The 23,521-nt window shown below is 30.2% G+C and overlaps 2 protein-coding genes across 3 annotated transcripts; one reads left to right on the forward strand and one right to left on the reverse strand.

The window, feature by feature from the left end:
• Positions 1–671: 671 nt before the first annotated feature.
• Positions 672–8,934, forward strand: LOC124931656. 2 transcript variants are annotated; one of them, XM_047472171.1, is made up of 12 exons: positions 672–792; positions 954–1,082; positions 1,213–1,336; positions 1,465–1,601; positions 1,698–1,842; positions 2,288–2,466; positions 5,924–6,167; positions 6,726–6,812; positions 6,916–7,061; positions 7,145–7,249; positions 7,359–7,447; positions 8,278–8,934. In XM_047472171.1, the coding sequence occupies exons 1-12, from the start codon at positions 724–726 to the stop codon at positions 8,729–8,731; spliced, it is 1,908 nt and encodes a 635-aa protein (XP_047328127.1). In that variant the 5' UTR covers positions 672–723; the 3' UTR covers positions 8,732–8,934. The 2 variants fall into 2 exon arrangements, with proteins under 2 accessions (XP_047328127.1, XP_047328128.1); XM_047472172.1 differs by having other exon boundaries at positions 685–792; positions 1,213–1,318.
• A 1,026-nt stretch (positions 8,935–9,960) lies between these two features.
• Positions 9,961–14,615, reverse strand: LOC124929255 (respiratory burst oxidase homolog protein C-like). Its single transcript, XM_047469563.1, has 12 exons — positions 13,923–14,615; positions 13,675–13,837; positions 13,539–13,587; positions 13,338–13,451; positions 12,856–13,278; positions 12,390–12,773; positions 12,208–12,303; positions 11,998–12,113; positions 11,818–11,920; positions 11,667–11,740; positions 10,615–11,147; positions 9,961–10,529 (listed from the first exon to the last, which is right to left on the reverse strand). The coding sequence occupies exons 1-12, from the start codon at positions 14,491–14,493 to the stop codon at positions 10,420–10,422; spliced, it is 2,736 nt and encodes a 911-aa protein (XP_047325519.1). The 5' UTR covers positions 14,494–14,615; the 3' UTR covers positions 9,961–10,419.
• Positions 14,616–23,521: the final 8,906 nt, after the last annotated feature.

The raw sequence follows: 23,521 nt of genomic DNA on the forward strand, positions 1-23,521 counted from the left end.
TACCTTTCAACGTTGCTAGAGAACTTCCTCTTCTTTGCTTCGTTCGCTTCATTTTGACTCTTCCTTGCATTGTTTTGACTCTTCCTTATTTCGATTTGACTCTTCTTTGTTTCATTCTTACTCTTCTTCGCTTCGTTATTTTTCGATGCATCAAAGACCAGCATTCGTTTATCTGAATCCTAAAAATCACAAAAAATCACAAGTTAAACACACAATTGTACTCAATACACGAAAGTCTCAAGTAGTTTAGAAGAATGGATCTTTCTTATCATTTCGAGATTGAAGAACGGTACTTAACGTAGAACGAAACGTAGAACGTCGAACGCCGAACAGAGATTGAAAACGGAAATTGCAGCCGACGAGAAGGGAGGCTAGGGTTTGAATCTCTGGACGAAAGGCGAGCAATCGCTTCTTCGTGGGTAATTGGAATAAAAAAAAAACTTAATGACTCTCTTCGACGTGGAGAGTCTTCCCCTTCGCTTCCTATATCATTACTCATAATTTTAAGCTATGTAACTATTATATCCAAAAGACCAATTCTATAATAATATAAGCGATCCAGTTTAAGTAAAAATAATAATTAAAATAATAATAGTTAGAGATCTGACGTAGCTTAATTCCTTTGCATTTCATCTGAACTAAACCGTCAGCCAACAGCCCGCCAAACTCACTCTGATCAGAAACCGAAAAGGAGAATCAGAAAATGAGAGAGAGGAGTTAAAAATGGTGATGCTCTGCTTCGTGTTGGATTTGCGCAGCCTGTCGCCCCCATTACTCAACCACTTGAAGCAGGTAAGTATGCCTTACACCTTTCGCCGCTTTCTAATGCCGCATCTTCGTTATCACACACTTCATCTCATCCATGATTTCGCTTTTACCAACCGATCATCTATTGCCTGCACTAAGTGAATGAGACTCGTCAAACTTACTTACTTTGATGTGCCTTTTCTTAGTCGTTGCTGCAGCTCGCAAATCTCTACTCCATTTCTTCCCCAATCAGCGAGAGAGAGCGGTTAAAGCCGCTCGGCGATCGTATAGGGCTATGTTATGTTCTTAACAATCAAATTTCATTTTCTGAGCAGGTATTTCATTCTCTATGCATGTTCGGTTTGATCATATTAATGAGCATTCGATACTGGTAGAATTTGCGTGTTTTCTAGGACTTATAGGAATCATTTTTATGATGTTCTTTTCGTTTGATATTTTGAACAGCTGATAGTAGGATACGTCCCAAAAGAGAACTTCAACCTTTGTGATTTTCATCAAGCTGTCAACGACCTGCCTTCTGATGGTTTCTTGCCTGAATTCAATGATTCTGGTAGTCTCTTTTGTCACAGTAATCAATCTCTCTTTTACATACTAGTCAGTGTCATGAACTCTTTTGCTTCCTCTCTTTGTTAGCACCCTGTTCATACTAGTTATATGTTTATGTCCTATATTTCTGACATACATTGTTTCAATTAGGTTTGGGACTTTCAGAAGTACTAAGTAATGAGATGCTATATTCATGGAAGGTTCATGGAGAAGATGTTTCAAGAAAAGTTGTGGTTATTAGCTCATGCATAGTGGATGTGGATTCGGATGTAAAGAAAATACTAATGGTAGACAGCTTCTGAATTCTTAGTTTTCTTCAGACTCTGGCAGTAGTTATTCTTTATACCTTAAATCTCTAATGATCTGGTGGCCTTCAATCGTAGGATGCTGCAGAGAAATGTGTTTCGGTTGAGTTTCTGCTACTGGAGCAGAAATCATGCCGTACATTGGCTATCAATGAGAAAATTAACAATTTTGTGGACCAAATATGTGACCTCAATAATTGTTCATTTTGTCCCTATATGTCAGGTTAGGTCATTTTTACATTTAGTGATATGATGGTATATTTGTATATCAAGAATCTTGCAGAAAGCCTGCTCTTGGTTACTTCTATGCTTTGTTTCAGTCAGTCATTATATTTATATTGCTATGTGATAGAGCACAAAATAGATTTAGATGCCAATTTGAAAGATGTGAATTGGAAACCTTTATTAGGTTTACATATTTATTTGTTAGAGCACAGACCTTCTAAATAAAATAAAGGGAACGACATAATATTATGTCTCTCTGGAAACTGCTACAGTAGAACTCATACATATTGATGGCAGTACTATTACTATCTTGACACTTCTTAACTGTCTCCAAAGTTGTACGCCTGAACATTTGCCAAACAGAAAGAGGAGTGAAGGAGACAGAGCCTCTTTTCTAATTTAGGAGACTTCTAATTGATTTAAGAATGATAAACTTTTTGCAGAACCAGAAGTTTTTCATGGCCTGGTGAGAAGATGGCTACAGGACTTAAAGGGTGCCATGAAAGAACCATTAAAAGCTCGTTTCAACTTCAAGGATGCCATTTTTCAATCTGAAAACATGCTATGCTGTAATTTGTTTTCATCCATTGATCAGATAGCTGATGGGTTCAGTCATATTCAGGTATCATTTCTCAATTCTGTGTTTAATACCTTTAAAAGATTTGATATGTCTTGATCTAGACTACTGGACACTAAGAGTTTTTTTTCCTTGAGAAAACACTAAGAGCTTGTTTAACATATGGCTTTTTTAAATAATAATTTGTTTTTTTGGGAAAAAACTTGTTTGATGAAAAAGTGGATTGTTTGGGGATATTTGAGTTAAATGACAATAAGTCTATAATATCCTTTGTATTTAGTATTTAAAATGTTATAAAAAATAAAGTAGGAGTAACTTGGTATTTTAGTCGAAGATGTGAATGATTTGATTGATGAAGTGATTAATGATGGGATATGAGATTATTTGTATTAAATTCAAATAATCCTGCATCAAACAAGGCTTGTTCTTTGCAAGTAAATAATCTCATTATGCTTTCTATAACCTCCCTCTTGCCTTCACCCTTCGTGTGTTTTGGTGGAAATATCTACTGGTTAAGCAAGCTCTATATTGTGTTCTTAGTTCTTATCTGGTTCAACAAGTTGCTTCTTTCTTGTCTATGGTATGGAATTTGGTTGCTTAGTTCTCGTCTGGTTCAACAAGCTGCTTCTTTCTTGTCTATGCTATTGGAATTTCATTTATACATAACCAGGGCAAGGTTGATCTACATTTGAGAACAAAACAATAAATTATATGATTCGATAACAACAATTTAATAACTTATGTAGATTGTATTAAAAGAGAACAAATGCATAAAAATATAGTTTACTGTCAATACTAATTCATATATACTTGAATATAAAATCAAAAGGAAATTTGAAACTAGCTTGACTGGTAGATGCATTTTCCACTTTACTATTACAAGAATAGCTCTACAAAGCAGGATACATGATTAAAACATTTATGTAGATGATCCCTTCTTATCCTCTAGATTAGTTTGTTCTATATAATGAGCCGTACCTATCGTACCATATTAAACTAATGAAAGGATAAATTATATTTCCATTGATACTTTTTAATTAGATTCATATGAATTTATACAAGAGAAAACTATTTAATTACAATGCTATATATGTAATCACATCTTCTGTAGTTGATACAACGGCTATATATCTAATGAAATATTCTCTTATATCATTTTTTCTAAATTAATAAAAAAAATGATTTCAACATTGGAGTTTTTACTTGATAATTATGATATGTTTCATCTCTTTTGCAATGATTATTATAATGTAGTTAGATACATGACTAAGAATTTTAATATTTTACTCAAAGAGTTCTCATCTTATAAAGAATGAAGGTTATTCAAAGTTAATGCATTAATGTGCTTCATTCCTATTTGTAGAATAAATGAAGAAAAGAGAGAAATTTTATTGATTTGTGTTTTTGTTGTTGTTCTTACATAAGACTGTCTAGTGCTTAAATAGTAAGATTACATTTGCAGAAAAGAAATAATTAAATAGTAAAATAATGTAATTGATAATCAACGGCCAATTAACAAATCAATTAGTCTAATTGATTGATTTACAAATCAATTAGTCTAATTGATTGATTTGCTACTGATTTTCTCAATATTTCATTCTTGGAATTATTTTTCTTCCAGAATAATTCTACACTCCCCCTCAAGTTGGGTAGTAGATATTGAGACTGCCCAACTTGCCACATACTTTCTTGAGTCGGTTTGGTGAGTATGTCAACCACCTGATTGCGATATGTAACGTAGAGGAGTGTAATAGAGCCTTGACAGAGATTGAAGAGGGTGTTGCCGATGAATTGTTGATGACATTCTTTCAATTTGACTGATTCAAAAATCATGATTCACTTAGTTAGAGGAGTGGCTCTTGGCTCTTGGCTCTTGGCTCTTGGCTCTTGGCTCTTGGCTCTTGGCTCTTGGCTCTTGGCTCTTGGCACTTGGCTCTTGGCTCTTGGTTCAGCTCTTGAAGTGAAAAATGATAATTTTTGTACAGATAAAATGTTGAAAGAAATTTGTCGAGAAATGAAGACGACGTTTGCCAAAAAAGGAGAAAAAATAAATCTGTCGAGACACGAAGACGATGCTCGATATAGATTCGACTGAACTATGGAAAAAATGCACTGAGATTTGTGATAATAATTTTAGAGAAATATGAGATTATAGAATCATTTGAGTTCTCCTCCAATGGCTATTTCCACCATTGGAGGAGGTAGCGGAAGTTGTGAACAGGTTCCTTCAAGATGAAAAAACCTGCTCTGATACCATGTAAAATAAATGAAGAAAAGAGAGAGAAATTTTATTGATTTGTGTTTTTGTTGTTGTTCTTACATAAGATTGTCTAGTGCTTAAATAGTAAGATTACATTTGCAGAAAATGAAATAATTAAATAGTAAAATAATGTAATTGATAATCAACGGTCAATTAACAAATCAATTAGTCTAATTGATTGATTTACAAATCAATTAGTCTAATTGATTGATTTGCTACTGATTTTCTCAATATTCCATTCTTGGAATTATTTTTCTTCCAGAATAATTCTACACTATTCTATATATAGTTGAGTGACTGTATGTATATTTTCAGACGTGTATGTGTTGATAAAACTTTTTTTTTATTACTAAAAATAAGGGGATAAAAAAGCTTTTGGTTAATAATCAAGAAATAAAGGGCATGTCTAACTTTAATAATTTATTATATGTGTCAAATTAATTTATAGAAATTATCCTAATTTACAAAAAAAAAAATATCTATTTGAGAACTCAAATTTTTTTAGTTAATGAATTTTAGTTCAGTACATGTATTAATGTATTCGGTGGTAAGTAAAATGAAAAGATGATGTAAAGATACTTAACCTAGAAGAAAGATGAAAGATATATTGGCACTAATTTGATAGATATTTTGGTAAATCGTTATAAAAGATCCACTTTTGTAATAGTTTCGATATTTTGATATGCTGAAAGCTGCTTTAATGTTACAGAACATGCACTAGATTGTGTTCACTAAAGTAGAATACTTACATTAACTGCTTGGCTAACTGAATTAGGATTTAAGTGGGAATTCACATGATTTCAGGCATGTGATGTTGCAGTAAATCTTTCTTTCCGTAATATTGAAGTAAGTATGGCTCCAGTAACAGAAGATACTGAATCAATTATAATATTGATTGCTCAATCTTTTCTCATAAAATAACTGTTTTTTTCCTGTAGCCAATTAAAAAATAAAAATGACACCAAGATCATTATGGCTATTCTACTCGTCCTTTTTCTTATTCATGTTCAGAATGATACCTATGTAGCGACCTGCTTCTAAAGAGATAAAGTAATAGGGATCAAGTGATATCATATACTTTAACTATGAAATCGAAGATATGTTGACTATTTCTCATTGGAGAATATATTATGTTTCCAAGCTTATAAACAATTTCATATGTGTGCATTTTAATTTACATTGATTGGCACAAGTATACTCAATGCCTATTAAAAAATTGACAATTAAATTCATGCTAAATAGACATGCAGGTGCCATGGCATGCCGTTGGATGATTGCTCCAGAAATAAGAGTCCAGATTCTTCTTTTTGTCCTGTAACAGGAAATGATCTTAAAGAAGATGATGTGAACAAAAGCTCAGTGAAGATTGGAGAAAAGACTGTTCTTTTTCTTCCCACTCCCCAAACATATATTCAATCCCCACATGTTTCATTTCCTGTTGACTTTCATGTTATTGAGAGAACTCAACTAGGCTCCCTAAGTGAAGGTAATTTCTGGACCCCTTGGCTTTCTTTAGAACATTATCAACTTCCCAAAGTGGAAAATTTTCTGCAGGATTTAGTTAACATAGATTTGATAACTGTACTTGACTTTCTGTTATTGAGAGAACTCAAATAGGTTCCCTAAGTGAAGGTAATTATGGACCCTTGGCTTTCTTTAGAACATTATAAACTTCCCAGACTTGGAAAATTTACTGCAGGATTTAGTTAACATAGATTTGATAACTTTACTAGGCCCTCAGCTTCTTCTTAGAAATATTTAGAGCTTGTTTGATGAAGTTAATTTTTTTAAATAAATAGATTTTTTTGAAAAAATACGTTGTTTGATGAAAAGGGGGATAATTGGGTTAAATGGCTAAAATACCCTTTGTATATTTTAGTTAATGATTTGTTTGATGATGGGATAAGGAATTATTTTCATCAAACAAGGCCTTACATTATTATGGATCAGTTTCTTCTGTTTGTTTACTCTCAATAATACTCTCTGTTAATCTTTTCAGAAAGAATAGATAATAATACTTTGTTGATCGGAAAATTTCATGCAGGTTTTATCATGGGATATCCCTTTTATGTCATTCCATCAGGCTTCAATGGATCAGATATTATTGAAAAGTCAGAAATGAACATTCAATGTGTGTTGATTTCTCCTTATTAGATCCTACTGCCCATTTTTTATACACCAATCTGATTTTATTGCATTGATATTTCTAAGTCCAAGCTCCTTGGCTTTTACAGTTTTTCAAGGGCTTTGTAGTTCATTGCATTCCTTTGACCAAGGTTTGGTTTGCTCTGCAAGTCATAATATAGAAACCATGATGACGACTTCCTTCCAATGCTATTACATTCTTCTACCTTCAGAGAAAGGGATGATGCTTCTCAGGGCAAGTGAATTCTTATAAGATGTATTAATTTAAAAAAAATAAAATTTGTTTTCATTATAGTTAGTTCCCTGTGAACTATACAGCGGCTAGCAGGGTCAGAAGAAGTTTCATCCATCCCTTATACGAGTCAATTGATAGGAACTCCAATAATTGAAATTGAGAACTCCATCCGAGCATCATTATTAAAGGTTGCATTTCTGCAATCATCTTTCTGAGAACCTAAGGATTCAGTATTCAATCTTGTGCTGTTTTTTGTTCTTTCATTCTAATATCCACATTTGATCTCTTCTTGTGCAGATAGATGTAAGGGATTTCAATCCTTTACATCATGAGAGAGGTTTCCACCAAACACTGAACAATTTAGTGAAAGCAAGCTTACAGTGTGGGTATGCATCTTCTCATCTTAGTTCCTCAATATATACAATGAAAGAAGCTATAGTGATTATAGCTAGTTATATAGGGGGTTGAATTATTATTTGTCTCTCTGTCTCAATTATGTATTAGGATTACATGTTGGTTCGGTTATTTATAGTTGAATAATAAATGCTCAATAAATCAAATGAAAATATCTAAACTTGAAGTACTTGCCTTATAATTTGATTTGATAAAATGTGGAATTAATGTTGGGAATGTACTTAAAGGCTATTTTACCATTACAATGACGTAATTTGATTAATTTTCAGGGGTTAGAAGCTGTCTTTTATATGTTCTTACTAGATTACCTAGTTAAGTTATTCATACTGAATTAAATCAGATTTTTTTTAGCGGTCACATAACCTAAAGAATTAAGTGCTTATTTGAATTAAGTTCATTTGATATCTGTTATCTAAATAACTTTAAAGCTAAAGAAATTAAACTAGAAAGTTTAGTATAATTTGGTAGGCTATGAATGATAAGTTGGTACTATAGTAAGAATGTATAAAAGACAACTTTAACGCCATAAATTAATCAAATAACGTTACTATAAGGGTAAAATAGTCATTAGGTATTTTCCGACATTTGTTCCATGTCTTGTCAAATCAACTACTTGTAATTCAACTATTCAACACTTAACTATTTCAATGATACTAAATAACCAAGTGTTTTTAAATGGCATTTATTAAATAAACTTAACTCAAATGATTTTTAGATTAAAACACAACCTAACATACAATAAAGTTGTGTTTTAAATCATCAACGGACTCTAATCTAAACCCATATAAATTGGATGAAGCAGATGGTCAACAACATCAAAGAAAGAGGTAATAATAGTCGAAGAAGATGTTATGATGGAAGCAGCAGCGCATATGAGTGATAAAGAAAAGGCAACAGCTGAAATTACTGAGGAATGGGAAAAGCTAATTGTTAGTGAAATCCCCAAGCTAGCCTCTCCAACTTGTACTGTGAAAACAAAACTGGACTTTCCTATTTTATCGCAGCAGATGGATAGCAGCAAACAACTGGATGAGAAAACTTCAAGAATATTGGAGAGACTTGAAGTTCCAAGGCAGCTGATGATGAAGAAGAATGTGATGATTTCATCAACTGGAACACTACAAACATGCGAGCCAGTTATAGAAAATGTGACGACGTCATCATCATTGTCGAGGCCCATTGACAAGGGAATTGTGACATCAAGCTTACCATTGAAGCCCAATTTTCAAAGGCTAAAAAGGAAAATGAGACAATAATGGCTATAGACAGGTACAATTACAACCTCTTTTTCCTCTTGTGCAATTTCTCTGCTTTTGTTTTTACTGCTTGCGAAATATAAGGTTGTCTATAGGAAAATAGTTAGAAGCATCCTAATAGGATTTCTTATGTTAATATTTAGGCCATGTTGATAGGAAAAGCCTTAAACCGCGAATGAAATGCCTTGAAATTGTTTAAGTCTTGTTGAACTTCTTTTTTCTCTGCATTGAGTGGGGGTCATATTTACATGATATTTTTTTCCAAGCTGGTTTTAGGCATGTGGAATTCAAGATTTCCATCCAGTTCCTATATGTATTAATATTCTCAGTCCGTTGGGCCATAGGGGAGGTCGGTCTGTTTCTTCTCCCCTTTCAAATCGTTTGATAGACGGTTTGACTAGCTATGTGAAAGGATTCACCCACATATTGTGGTGCTTGTAGAGACTAGATAGTGACAACATTTAATGGTAAAAGAGGTAATTTGATAATTCTATACTAATTTGCACTTTTAAAAAAAGAGGTTTATTTGTGCATGAGATGGTGTAGGTTAGTTAGTTGATTGACATTCTTAATTAAATTTTGTAAAAAAAGAAATTATTAGAATTGCATTTATAAGCCATAATGAATAATATTGAATATATCTATGGCTTTATTTGATATGGTTTATTTAGATTAAATTCAAATAAATTGATATTCTGACCTCAATTACTTCTCAAGTATGGTTTATTTCGATTGAATTCAAATAAACTGGAAGAATGTTTTGATCATTTTTATTTTTTTTAGAAAAAGACAAATAAAGTCTCAATTCTGTCCTCATTCATTCCAGTAGCCCACATTTCACAGTTTCATGCTAAATCTCACAATTTATTCCTTGTATTTTTGAAAATTCTAAGATTTTATTCATACCTGACTTCATAAACCATCTCAGCAAAAGAACATTTCATAATGCTCTTATGGGGTCTTTCAATCATCATCCATCTATTAAATTTGGACCAAAGGAATCTTTTTTTTTCAAGCAAGATTTAAAAGAGAATTGAAAAAAGAAGATAGTTGACTTAAATCCATATCAAACAAGTTCTTAGAATAGAAGTTTCAAAATATCAAGCCTCAACAATTAATAAACAATATACTGCAAGTGTCAATATAATGATATATGTAAGAACAATAATGCAAAAGCTTGGTAGTAGATATGTAAACCAACAATAGTGATTAGTGATGGACTTAAATATTAATTAATAGCACTTGCTTGGTTCCATTTGCAACATTACATACATATAATACATACATACAAGAGCCTCAAAAAAACAAAGATGCCACTTTTCTCCTCATTAGTTGCTTTAGTGCCAAATATGGCCCACCCAAAGATCAACCAATCTAGCAGTAGTGGCATTATATATTTAAATATAAATAAAAAAACATATACTCTATAATTTATGAATAAAAAAACCTTAGTAGTAGTGGTGGGACCCATTAAGTTTGGGATATTTCCATAAATTTTTCCCACTACCATCCACTCTGGGTCCCAATTAGCCCACATGCTCTAATCAACATAATAATATTATTCTCATAGCCATATTTTGATCACATAGAGTGTGATAGCATAGCAGCAGCAGCAAACAACTTGAGTGGTTAAGACTGTACAAAGATAGATAGAACATGTTGGTTGTCTTCCTCCTACTCCTCCTCCTTCAAAAGTTCTCTTTATGGAAATCAAACTTGGTGGTTGTCTTATGGGAGAAGTCCAGAGCTAATTGTCTTAGTTCTTTAGTCAATGCTGGTGCCCCACAATAGAAAACCCCTGCACATTTTTTTCAAACAGACCCTTAAGTAATTGCCCAAAAAGAAAGAAAAAACTAAACAAATGGGACTTCACACACACTTACCAACTCGGCTATTTGTATGGTTAACCGCAATTCTCTTATAAACATTCCGCCAGTTGGGCTTCGCAAAATGAGACCTGACACGAGTACCCGACACGACATCCACCCCGTTCTTAGCATGGTTAAGCGTCTGCAACATAGTGATGAGTGCTGACCTGGCATCCCCTTCCTCGTACACGCTTGTGCAATAATTATGCATCTCAATCACACCTTCCTTGTCTATTTCCTCTACTTCGTTCATTATTCCTTTGAACCAGTCGAAAGAACCTTGCTCTCTAGTCACCCAATAGAAGTAAGCCCTCCTCGTCTTGAATTGGTTTCCCGATGTCTTTCGAGTGGGACCTGCCCCATTCTCGAGTGCTTTCTCGTCATCTTCCTCATCCTTTGCTATTGCTTTCATGTTGTTCACTATGTCCTTAACAATGCTGATCATTGGAGTGGCCCCAATTCCTAGACCAACTAGTAAGACAACATCATATTGCTTGTAGTCTTGTGCTGGTGCTCCGTATGGTCCGTCGATTAAAACCCTCGGAAAACTGTTAACATTTATAAAAAAAAATCAAAAATACCCATTAAATATTTTGTCTTGTGTAGAGGTTCTAGAAGGGGTAGTAACATTGGACAATTTGAGTGCATGAACATGGTAGGCCCCATTGGATAAGTATGATATATGTGTTGTAAAGAAAAAGTGGATTATGGACACATTTTTATTTGTATAATGTTGAATAATACAAGTGTGTTTAATTTAAGGAACACTTGTTAGTGGCTCCCATTATTGACTATATATTTCACTAGCAAGCAAGGAGTTGTTATTTTATTCTGCATTTTAATATTTGAAAACTACCATTTTGTTAAGCACCATGATTTATTTAGATAGTTTTTGTGCTTTAGTATAAAATTGTTTTATATATCATGATTTAAATTATTTTCTTACCCAGATTATAGCTTAGGTTCATTTAAATTAGGGTAATTAATGGATCATATTGAAATAAATCCACTTTCCTTTTGACAAATGTATTAACAATGTGAAATGGGGAGAAACAAAACTGACTTACTTTGGGTTGTTTTCTCCTTGTAAATAGTCAGCTCTCAATAGTCCACTTTTTCCATTAGGTGGTGGCTGGCATACCTAACAAAGACCAATACAAAAAGTTATTTCAAAAATCCAATTCTCAAGTTACGTAAACTATTTTAACAAATTCATACCTCGGAGAACACAGTTTTCAGTTGTCGTGTCCAATCACCTAGTGTCCGAATATGGACACTAAGATAGTCATCTCCCGGTGCTGATGTAATGGAGAAAGGATGCCTGTTGTATATTAATCATACCATTAATGATCCGATATGTTAGGATATCTATCTTAGTTTGGGTTTTCGGGTTTTTACCATTCGAATGGTGAAACAGCAGCGCAGTTAACAAACATATATTGCCCGCTCCTGTATTTGAAGCCCTGAGGTCTTGACATGTGAAGCGACAATACATTTCCAGGGTAAACAGCAACCTTCAAGAATATGAAATCCGATAAATGTTTAGATTTTTTTAATTTTGAACTCAGAAATAAAAAGGGTACACAAATTAATTTATATGTTTTTCACCTTTTGTATCTTGACCGGCCTGATGCTTGACCTAAATGCTCTAATCAGTCTTTCACAACCGTAAATAGTGATGGGAACAGCTAAGTACATCCAAGTCTACACATAAATAACTCAATCTAAGACTAAAGACATAAAACGAGGTAGAACCAAAAGATAAAAGGAACAAAATTTGGATTACTAACCGTTTTCTTATACCATTCATGTGTAAGGTAAAGCTTGATTCCATGAGCAATGAGGAGACCATAGACGATGACAAAGAGATGGTGGGAATACCAAAAGGCATTAAAACCGGTCAGCTTGTTGAAAGGCTTAGGCAAGCTTACCTTACTTCGCCTAAACCATGGTGTAGCCAACGTGAAAGCAATCGCCATCAACACCACCATGATTATACCGCTTATTCCTTCAAAACTCTTCACAAAATGCCAGTAGTTTTCGGCTTGTTCGCCGAAGTATTGATACATAGGCTCGTATTTTTCGGAACTCGCATGAATAAGCCTAGGAAAATCGCATGTCAAGTGGGCAATAGAATGTATTCCAACCCCAATTGCAATAGCAATTGCAATCACCTAAAAAATGGAAAAAGTTTAACACAAAAGTGACAAACAAACATCATTCTTTTCCCCATAACTAGATTAATCAAGCACTTACTTTGTGAAAGTTAAGGTTATCATCAAAAGGGACAGCAACACCCAACTTGGTCCGGTTCCTTAGCCATGTGATGGTCTTTCTACATACAGGAAGCAATATGAGTGCCATGTTTAACTTAAGCGTTTCAGCTGCACCCTTGGCCATGGAAACACAATGTCCCATTACATCAAAGGCTGCTCTATTCTTGTATTGAATGTATTTCCATGTGAATAAGGCTGCCATGACTCCAATCCATAGAGCCATCAACCACACCCTTTGCCAGTTATCCATCAAGAAGTATTTTGTATCCCTGTACCATCTTCTCACTCGGTTCAACTCTGTCCGTTTCAGCTTCTGACTCAGTAATTGACTCAGGTTCCTACTCTCACCCCTTACCACTGTTTGGCTTGGTGCTTGCAATAATAGCATCTCCAACTCCTCCACCTGTAAATTCATCAAATTAGCTTGACCCAGATTGAGAAATAAAAGTGTTATCTTCTTACCAAGATATAACCTTGATTATTAGGGTCTAACTCTTCCATGATTAATGCTGCGTATTCATCTGCTTGTTTCTGGACATTGGAGAGCTTGTTTGCAGAAGCACTAAGGCTTATGATCTGGAAAAGAAAAAGGGTTAGTTTAGTTTAGTTCAGATCAGATCACAAATGGAAACTCAAGTGGAATGAATTAGTTTAGTTAATAACCTCTCTGACTTCTTCCTCAGAAACTCTTCCATCTGCATCTTTATCCACCCTGAAATTATACAAGGAAAACTGTTCTTAATTATCAGCCATTGGAGGAGCTTATTGCTTAAATGTTTTTGACTCTCTTATTAATTACATGTCGAAGAATGTCTGAAGACGGGAATCAAAGCTTTGATCAGAAATCTGATCCCAAAATCCCCTTAGCTGATCCTTGTTGATTGAATCACCTGATATGTTCCATCTTCTAGCTAATGCATCAAATAATTCAAGTGCAAATTCTTTTGATTCCTTATTCATTCCTGTAGGATCAATTTTAGAACAGAGGAGATCATTAATTCATTTCTTGATTCTCAAACTAAAGCTAAGTTTGTTATGTTTTCTTACCAATACATTCGCCAAAGAGGGATCGTTGAAGAAATCCATTACTGGAAGCAGTTAGATTATCGAATCGCTTCTCAACAGCAGTCCATCCAGCTATACCATCGGTTTTACTGATGAACTTGAGTCCTTTAAGAGCATGAGCAGCCGCTGATTTAGTCCGGTCAAAACGGCTAGCAGGAGGTTTCCTTGTTAGAGAAGCGAGTCGTTTAAGCTCCTGAGATACTTGTCGGATCCGAGAAGAAGCGTTTCGAACAACAGAAGAGCCGAATGAAGAGCGTTTCTCCAACCCTTTAGCCAATAGAGTGAACTCTGTATCTTCAATCTCCACGCCTTCAGCTGTTTTAACGCTGTGAACTGCGACGGAATCATCTCGTACATCGAGAGTGATTTCGACGTAGTCTTCTGCGGCGGCGCCGGAAGAAGAAGAAGGATTATCGGGGACGTTGAATCTAGCACTCTTGCGTGTGCCTCGTTTGTTGTTGAGAGGACCACTCATAGGACCGCTGTTGTTGGAGACATCGGTGTCGGAGTAATGCTGATGGTCGGTCGGAGGAGTAGTTTCGTTTCTGTGCATTTTGATTTGCTATGAATGGAATGGAATGGAATGGAACAAAGAGATGGAAACAATTTGTTGTATCTCTATATGTCTTCTATATGCATGGAATTTTGGTGTATGTATGAATTAATGAAAAATATTGTCTGGAATGGTTTGTTCTTTCTAGAAATATGTATGTATATTTATACAAGAGAAAAGGAAATGATTTGTATAAATTCGGCACGCGCTCTTTGACATTCAAAGCGGCGTTCTTTCTGACCATTTTCTCAATTTCTTTACTGTTGTATCTTTGAAAAAACCAAAAATATTCTGCGGGAAAATAAATAAAAAAATATAATAATAATAAAAAAAAGTCATTTATGAAATCCTGAAAATGGTTGATTTATTATTATTATTAGTGTGGTCAATAATGATTCCAGCCGTATGAGAATTACGTCAGTTCTTTTGACTTTTTTTTATTAGTTTGAAAATTATTCCACCTTTATGAAATTTATTCTTTTTAGTATTTCTATTGCTTACTATTATTAGAAGAAATAAAACAAAACAAAATACTTGTGCCCTAGCAAATATTTAGAAGTGGGATTTTTTTTTATATAAAACATGTTTTCTTACTTCATGTAGTATTATTATTATTATTATAGGGTGAGCAAGGAAAATTCTATATGATTTTAGTGAATTTGAATTAAATTTAACATTTTTTTTTTATCAAAATGAGCACCTAATTTTATTTTTATTTTTGTATACTTTTTTCTTAAGGTTTAAAATAGATATGACTAAATTTATAAAATAACTAATCATATAAGTTAAATAATTTATTCATTTTAAGATTAAAATATTATATATTTATGGTTATTTTAAAGGAGAACAATAAAAACAAATATTGTATAAGGGCCAGCACACTCACTAACCCTCTTGAAAGCGAATGCTCTTTAGTATGAATTGGATTTATGATGTTTTGAATAATAAAAAAAATATATATATATTTTTATTTTATAAGATTATTGGGATTTAACATTTTATCATGATAACCATCCTAATTTTTTTTTTAAATTGTTGATTTTATTTTTATTTGTTATTAAGAATGTGATGAAATTATATAAAAAAAATTTGGTAAAAATAGATGAAAAATAATAATTTTTAAAAAACTTTAAATCAAAATATAGAAAAAAAATCTGATTAACATTTTCTTTTAGCAAAAATGAATTTTAATAATATTTTAGGTAAAAAAAAAAAATTGGAAGCAAATTTATATGTAATTACAACTTTCTTTATATTTTTCATTTGAGCTAAATTTATTCAAATATATTTTTTTTATCTTTTACTGTTAAATTTTATCTTTTACTCTTTTTAGTTAGTATTTTTATCTGATAATTACAAATCACTACATGTAATTTACCCTCTCTTTTTTTATTTGTAGCCAAATACAGGATGTTGTCAATAGAATTTATTTATTAAATAATAACTTTAATACGTTAATATAATGAATGAAGTTTATTTAAATAATATAATTATTTACGGGTTTAATTTTATCTAAAAATGTTTTAAATTTAAATGGAGTGTGATGTTATTTTTTCTTAATTAAAAAAAATGTTACCCTTAACGTTGAAGTTCACATGTTGAGATTAATTATCTTCTTTCAATTTGATAAAGTCATAACAAGGATAATATTGTAAGGATACAGCAATGATTGGATATGATAATCTCACAACTTAAAAATTAAATATTAAGAAATCAAATTAATTTCAACAACAACAACCATCTATAAAATTAAGAATAATAAAAGAAGCACGATGAGTTTAAAGGCTAGAGTAAAAATCATAATAAAATTGTATTTAGATTCATAATGAGTTGAAAAGAATCTGAATTTTATAGACTACTAGTATTTCTTATTTTGATGAAGTTAAATTTAAGTTGACGTGTTTTTTCATTTTAATATTTTACTAAAGATTAAATAATTTTCATTTAAACTTGTAAAAACTCTTATTATCAATGGTTAAATTGTATCATATTTTATTTTTTTCAAGGAAAAATATGATCACTAGTAGAAAAAGTATTAGTAAGGGCGAAAACCGTTACCGAAAGTATCGAACGCCGTTACTGAAACATAATTGTAACGGTAAATAAAATCGTTACCAATCGTTACTAAAAATTACGTTACAGAAACTTCACAGGTATCAGTAACGGCGTTCGAAATCCGTTACTGATAGTTAAGGAACAACAGTAACGGTTCTAGCCGTCTTAAAATCGTCACATAAACAACACAAGTATCTGTAACGGTTTTCGAACGCCGTTACTGATACCTGTGAAGTTTCTGTAACGTAATTTTTAGTAACGATTGATAACGGTTTTATTTTTTTATCTTTTTTGTGAACCAAATAAACAAATTCCACTCAAAAATAAAAAAACACAACTTATATAATGAATCTTGGACAAGACATTTGATCTAAGAGTTCATTACTCTTAGGTCTAAGATTCAAATTTTACTTTGAAAAAATTAAATTGCAAAGTTAGCTTGATATTGGGTTTTGTTTTTTTTTTTATAAATGTTTACTATTTTTTTTTTATAAAGTTTAGTTCCTTCGCATTAATATGATTTTATAAATCAAGTCACTAATTTGATCAACTAAAATATTTTTATTTTATTTTTATTAAATTTAAATTTAAATTCAATAATTAAACATATTAAAAACTCAAATAACCTATTTCATTTATTAAATAATATATTTTTTTTAAAAAACCAAAAAAAACAATATCAAACAAGATATATATATATATATATATATATATATATATATATATATATATATATATATATATATATATATATATATATATATATAATGAAATAGTAACGTGAAGTTAAATATTTAAAGAATAAAAGGGTAAAAAAATGTATTGGGGGATGGGTGGCTTTGGAGCAGTTTGATTAAGTCTTTTTTAGGATATTTATTAATTTTCTCTATAACATTATTATTATTTTAACTATTAAATTATTCGTTTTATTAACTAAAATATAATTACTTTAATTTTACTAAATATAATTTTAAATAAAAGAAAGACGTGTTTAAACAAATTAGAAACCCAAATAACTTATTTTTTTATAAACATAATTTTTTTTTTTAAAATCAAACAAGCTCTTGGTGTTAAAAGTGGTTCTATTATTCTATGATTTTTTTTCTTTATTATATTATTCTATTGTTGTGCATGTGTGTGAGAGAGAGTTCTTCTATAATATGAGTAAATGCTTCCTGAAAATGGCGGTGACTAAAATATGGCAGACCTTTCACATTTATCTTTCTACCTCCTTTCTTTTATTATTTTATTATTGAAAAAAATATATATATATTTTTAGGGGGTCCAATTTATGTTATAAATCTCATTGACTATTTGAAGAAAATAGTCTTCATTCTTCAAATTGATTGCAATTACATCATTTTATTGTCATTTCTTTTGTAAACATCTAATTTACACTTTACCCTTTTTTCTTGAATTAAGAATAATTCTTAAATAAATTGTATTATATGAGATGTAAATTCAAATGACAAAATAAATAAATAAAATACATAATTTGAAATAGGAAAAAAATAAAATGATTAGTCTTACAAAGGGGCAGACAAAATCAAATGGTCAAAGGCTAAAGGTCTAAAGTTGGTTTGTCTATAAGAGGATAATTGTATAAAGATTCTTCCAAACGCGGCATTACAAATTCCTTAAAGATTTTCTTAGCAAAAATAAAAATCTTTAGATTTTGTTTAAATGGATTTGGAAATAGAAATTTTAGTACATTTTCAAATCTTTGTTTAATTAATTTGAGACTTAGGATTATATTTCCAATATAATTGATATTTTTTAGGAAATACAGTTGTACTTCTATTTTAAGCTCTTTTTTTTTGTTGGGTTATTTAGGAATAATTTTATTAAGTTTTTTGAAAATATTTGTTTTTGATAAAAGAAAGAAAATGGATATCAGAGTTTTTCTTATAAAATGTCAAAGCCCTGTAATAAAACAAGGTCTTAATGTTAATTTAGGCATAAGATTTGAATTTAAGATTATATTTTTAATGTAATTGATATTGTTTTATGAAACAAAGTTGTTCTATTTTATAGCTTGTTTGATGTTTGGTTGTTTAGGATATTTATAAAGTTTTTTTTGAAAAATCTTATTTGATTAAGAGTAGATATTTGTGGGTTGAATTATTATAATATATTTTTATATTTAAAAAAATGTAAGATTTGAAATTTTAGTAAAAAAAATCATGAAACAAGATAATGTTAATTTAGGCATAGGATTTAGATGTAAGATTATATTTTTAATATATATTGTTTTTAGGAAACAAAGTTGCACTTCTTGGTTTGATGTTGGATTATTATTTATGATTTTTTTAAAGTTTTTTTTTTCAAATTGGTTTAGTAAAAAAATATTTATTTGAGTTTTTAACTTGTTAAATTAATATAATATTTTTTATTTAAAATTTAAATTTTATACAAAATTAATGTATGATTAGTTTTTTTAATATTTTTGTTTGATATATTAAGTAATTGAAATGTTAAACATAAATAACATGTGATAAGTGGAATTTTGATAAAAAAAAAAAAAAAAAAAAAAGCTCAATATCAAACAAAATTTTAATTATTGTTAATTTAGTCATAGTTTAAGTTGATAAAAAATGAAAATTCATGACTAAATTATTGTACTTAAGGTGATGATCATTATTAATTAGATAAATACTAATATAAAGATCTTTCTACTGTTAAAATAAATAAATTACATTTTTAACTACAGGTAATAAAACCATCTTTAAAAGTCAGAAATTTTCTTGTATTAACTGCACAAAAGTAATATATAAGTATCATGAGGCCATTAAAAATATACTGTTTTTAGGTAGGTATTAACCATTGTACCTTTGTTAAAGCTTCAATAATAAATAATTTTTATTTTATATCTTAAAAAAGTATAATTGATATTTTTAATGTATTAATTAAGATAGTAAAGTCTTAAAAAATATAAGTTGATTCACACTACAAACCTTGTAAGTGGGAGACCATCACTATAAAAAAAAATGGTGCTATCTTCCTAAATTAAAAAGAAAAATTCCACTAATAATTATCGAGATTGGAATTTAATGTATAATTTGTTAAGCTTTAGGTCCCTAGGCAATTTCTTCCACCATAATAATCGATATGTGTTCAAATTTATTCCAATTCTTATAAAATTGAAATTAAAATTATAACTTTAATTATAGTTATACACCATCAAACACACCTTAATATCCTTTTTATTACAACAATTTTTATCATCACCATCTCATCTTCATATAATCAGCTCATATATTAAAGCTCTAATATAGTTTTGCATAACCATTAGCAGCTGTTCATCTTTTCCTTTATTTGAAAGGGATATATGAAATGAGGTCAAAATTTTCTAATTGCTAGCTAGGATCAAAGCATACTTAATTGAGGTGGGCTTATGTATATATAAATAAATAAATTCATCTTTAGCATAATTATGCATAATTTGTTGTTGTCTCTCTCACAAAGTAAACCTAAATTGATTCCTAAAAGAAAAAAGAGAGATAATATTCCATGGTCAATTTTAGGTGATGCAGTTGAACATGTTGCTATGGAAAAAGGTTGATATGATAAAGGAGGGAGAAGATCAATACATTGATTTTAATTTAATTAATGGCTATGCTTTGATATTTTGATACACTAATTTTATATCTCACTTTTAAAAATATTAAAATTGGATTTAAATAAAACATTGAATTTAGCTTACATATGCATCCATCTAAATTAACAAAATCCAATTTGAACACTTATTTGAAAATCATTTGGTCTTAGTTTGAAAAGTTAGCTTTATAAATTAATATATATTAGCTATAGTTAGTGTGACAAGATAAGACTCATTACATTTAATTTATTTATTCAATTCTAACTAGTCTTAATTTTTATTATTTAATTTATTTATCCAATTCTAATGAGTCTTAATTTTTATTGGCTAATGCACTGCACATGCCACGTTAACATAGCCTCATAATTGTTGTTTTAATTGTTTATTGATACTTTATTAATGGAGCAAACGCGAACTAAAAATTAAATAAGTTAAATAAAAGTTATGACATTTATAATCATAGAGTTTATAGGTACAAAATACTAAAATCTAAGATACTATTATCGTCACAAAATCATTTTAGAAATCTATGTATTAGTGTCGTGCTTTGAACCATATCGAGTTACGCATGCGTTTTGGGTCTACTGACCGCGCTTTGATTTGAAGCAGTTTAGTCTAAAGAGTCTTAATTGTTGGGAGGAATCAATATACAAAATTTATGTTCGGGGAGAGTTTTTGTGAATCTTGGCATATTGGGAGAATTATCTACCAAGATATCTTTATTAGGAATTTAGGATGGAGTATTATTTGACGTGGTATTTTAACATCTAGGGATTGTTGTGTGGCTCTAAAAAAAGGAATGGAGTGGTTTTGGTCTTAAATATGTGATTGTTTGAAAAAATATGAGAATCATTTTTATCAATGAAGTTAATAATAATTATATTTTTCATGAACGGTGAATGTATAGTTTAGTAGTTGTTTTGTTTGGTTCTTAGGCTCGTCCGATGTTGTTTTTCTTTAAGTCTTGGTGGTTTTTTATTTTCTTTTATCGACAAATGTATAGTTTGGTCGTTAGGCTGGTCGATGTTGCTTCTTTTTTCTTTAAATATTTGTTGAATTTTTCTTCTTTTTATGAGTAGATGTGTTGTTGATGGTTACATTTTTCTAAAACTTGGTATTTTTTAAGTAAAAAATTCTTTATTTTCCTTTTAAAAATTGGATTTGATTCACATTTTCATATTATTTTTGTCTCCTTCACTTTCACAGTAGTAATCTAAATATCCCAAGGTATTCTATAAAGTGAGCCAATCTCTTCAACTAGAATTAGCTTTTCCTAAGTCATTTATTGTTCTACACTTCCTCAATTTCATTTGCAAAGCAATCAATATCCTATGACGGATTGACATACATTGTTTAATCAAAATATTGCATCTTCATGAGTTTATTCTCTCAATATGTCATGTCAACAATATCAAGATCGTATGATACCTCATTTGCAAGTGTATTCAACCATTATGAAGACATTTATTATTTAAGGTGTTAATTATGCTAACATAAATGTTACTCTTCATTAATGTCATCATTCCATATTGATGATGACATTGTGCTTATTGCTATCAAGAGTTTGATTTAGTATGTCATCAAACCATATAAATAATCAATCATTTTTATATAGAATGATGACATTCACAAAGAGTAACTCTCATGATATCAATGTTGTTATCGTTGACATTACATATTAGGAATAAATTATACGAAAGAATTTTTTTTTGATTAGTCAACGTTAGTTGTCAGTCGAAAATTAAGGTTATTTTGATTTGTATAGTGATACTTTAAAAAAAAAAAAACTTTTGCCCGTTTGTATTTATAGTTGTAGATTTATAGTTCGAAATTGGTTTTATTTTGTCAATTCTTTTATATTATACTTTATCTTTTAATTTTTGTGCAGTCTTGTTTTTTTAAATCACATCAATTAAATAAGATGATTATATATATATATATATATATATATATATATATATATATATATATATATATATATATATATATATATATATATATATATAATATAATCATATTAACCCTAAACCAAACCATTACTAAAATTATATTTAAAAATTGTGGTAATAAGTGATTTTTTAATTTCTTTTTGACATTTAGTATAAAAAATGTGATAACTAAGGTTAATAAAAAATTGTGTAAAAAGTTGTCCATTAACTTTATTTTGACAGAAAAAAATTGTATTTGATGTTTTTGCTAAATGCATTTTTTTTACACTTTGTAAAAGACTTAGTATTATTTTGTCATAATACAAACAAGTTAAACTAAGTAACTACTATATGTAATAATTAAACTTGATGGTCTATCTTTAAAAAAAAAACTAACTACAAAAAGAAAACAATTGGGATTAAATTTGCTTTATTATGGTAAAAACAATTGTTAAATTTTGTATGTAGTGTGTTGGTGATAATTTAAAATAATGTAATTTTTATATTTTAAAAGCACACTGTCATCTTGAGTGGTCAAAGAGATTTAATAACCCATTAGTTGTCAAGAAGATAATCATGAAGGGGCTGGTAACTTTCCACTCTTGACTCACCACTTAATCCTTTTCCCACAAGCCTACACACCCTTTCCCACAAGCCTGCAATTTAATGGCCAAATTTGATTGTAAATGTTTTTTTCTTTTTAATTTTACAAATTGATTAGGATGACAATCTGAAGATACATAGAACCATAACAATTACTCCCGCTTACATTTAAAACAAGTGAAAATTGAACACCATTTAGTATCTTAAAACGACTATTTTCATCGGACCATTCTGGTGAAGTTAGTTTGAAAAATAATCTATTGACAAATAATAGGATTTGAGAAATCATCCGAAATATAAATTATATTATAGAAAACAAAATAATATTTATCTATATAAAAATCAATTTTAATTAAGATAACTAATAATGTAAATAATATAGTATATTAAATATTTATTTTGATTCACGAAACATATCAAATATAATTGTACATATTAGTGAAATTATGTAAATATAAGTTTAAATGATATTTTATTTTACGTTTATAGTATTTAGGGCGGATGTACGACATATATACAAATACCACCATCGGTTACCGTACCGATATACAATCACTCCAACTGGGACAATTCAAATCGAATAAAATTTCATAAAATAAAGACGTTTTAGTTTGAATCAAATATGTCACGTTCACTCCCTTATCTATATATATAATGATGCTTAATTTTTAAAGTGTCCGGATTGCCGGGTCGAGAGCTGTGGTTAATTTGGATATTTATGTGAGAGTAAATAGATACTTGGGTCGGATTGTGGGTTGACCCGCCCATAAACTTAAAACGGTTAAAAATAAATTTAAAAATATTATTTGTAGGTTTCGAACTTGCAACCTAACAAAACAAGTAC

This window comes from Impatiens glandulifera, chromosome 3 (assembly GCF_907164915.1).
Source record: "Impatiens glandulifera chromosome 3, dImpGla2.1, whole genome shotgun sequence".
NCBI classification, from domain to species: domain Eukaryota; kingdom Viridiplantae; phylum Streptophyta; class Magnoliopsida; order Ericales; family Balsaminaceae; genus Impatiens; species Impatiens glandulifera.

What these genes read in the sequence shown, in the direction of transcription:
- LOC124931656 (XM_047472171.1), top strand. Translation starts at nt 724, where the DNA reads ATGGTGATGCTCTGCTTCGTGTTGGATTTGCGCAGCCTGTCGCCCCCA. An exon ending in TACTCAACCACTTGAAGCAG is followed by an intron (nt 793 to 953) that starts GTAAGTATGCCT and finishes GCCTTTTCTTAG; the next exon opens with TCGTTGCTGCAGCTCGCAAA. An exon ending in TCCGAGCATCATTATTAAAG is followed by an intron (nt 7,250 to 7,358) that starts GTTGCATTTCTG and finishes CTTCTTGTGCAG; the next exon opens with ATAGATGTAAGGGATTTCAA.
- LOC124929255 (XM_047469563.1), bottom strand. Translation starts at nt 14,493, where the DNA reads ATGCACAGAAACGAAACTACTCCTCCGACCGACCATCAGCATTACTCC. An exon ending in ATAACCTTAACTTTCACAAA is followed by an intron (nt 12,774 to 12,855) that starts GTAAGTGCTTGA and finishes TCCATTTTTTAG; the next exon opens with GTGATTGCAATTGCTATTGC. An exon ending in CCATACAAATAGCCGAGTTG is followed by an intron (nt 10,530 to 10,614) that starts GTAAGTGTGTGT and finishes AAAAATGTGCAG; the next exon opens with GGGTTTTCTATTGTGGGGCA.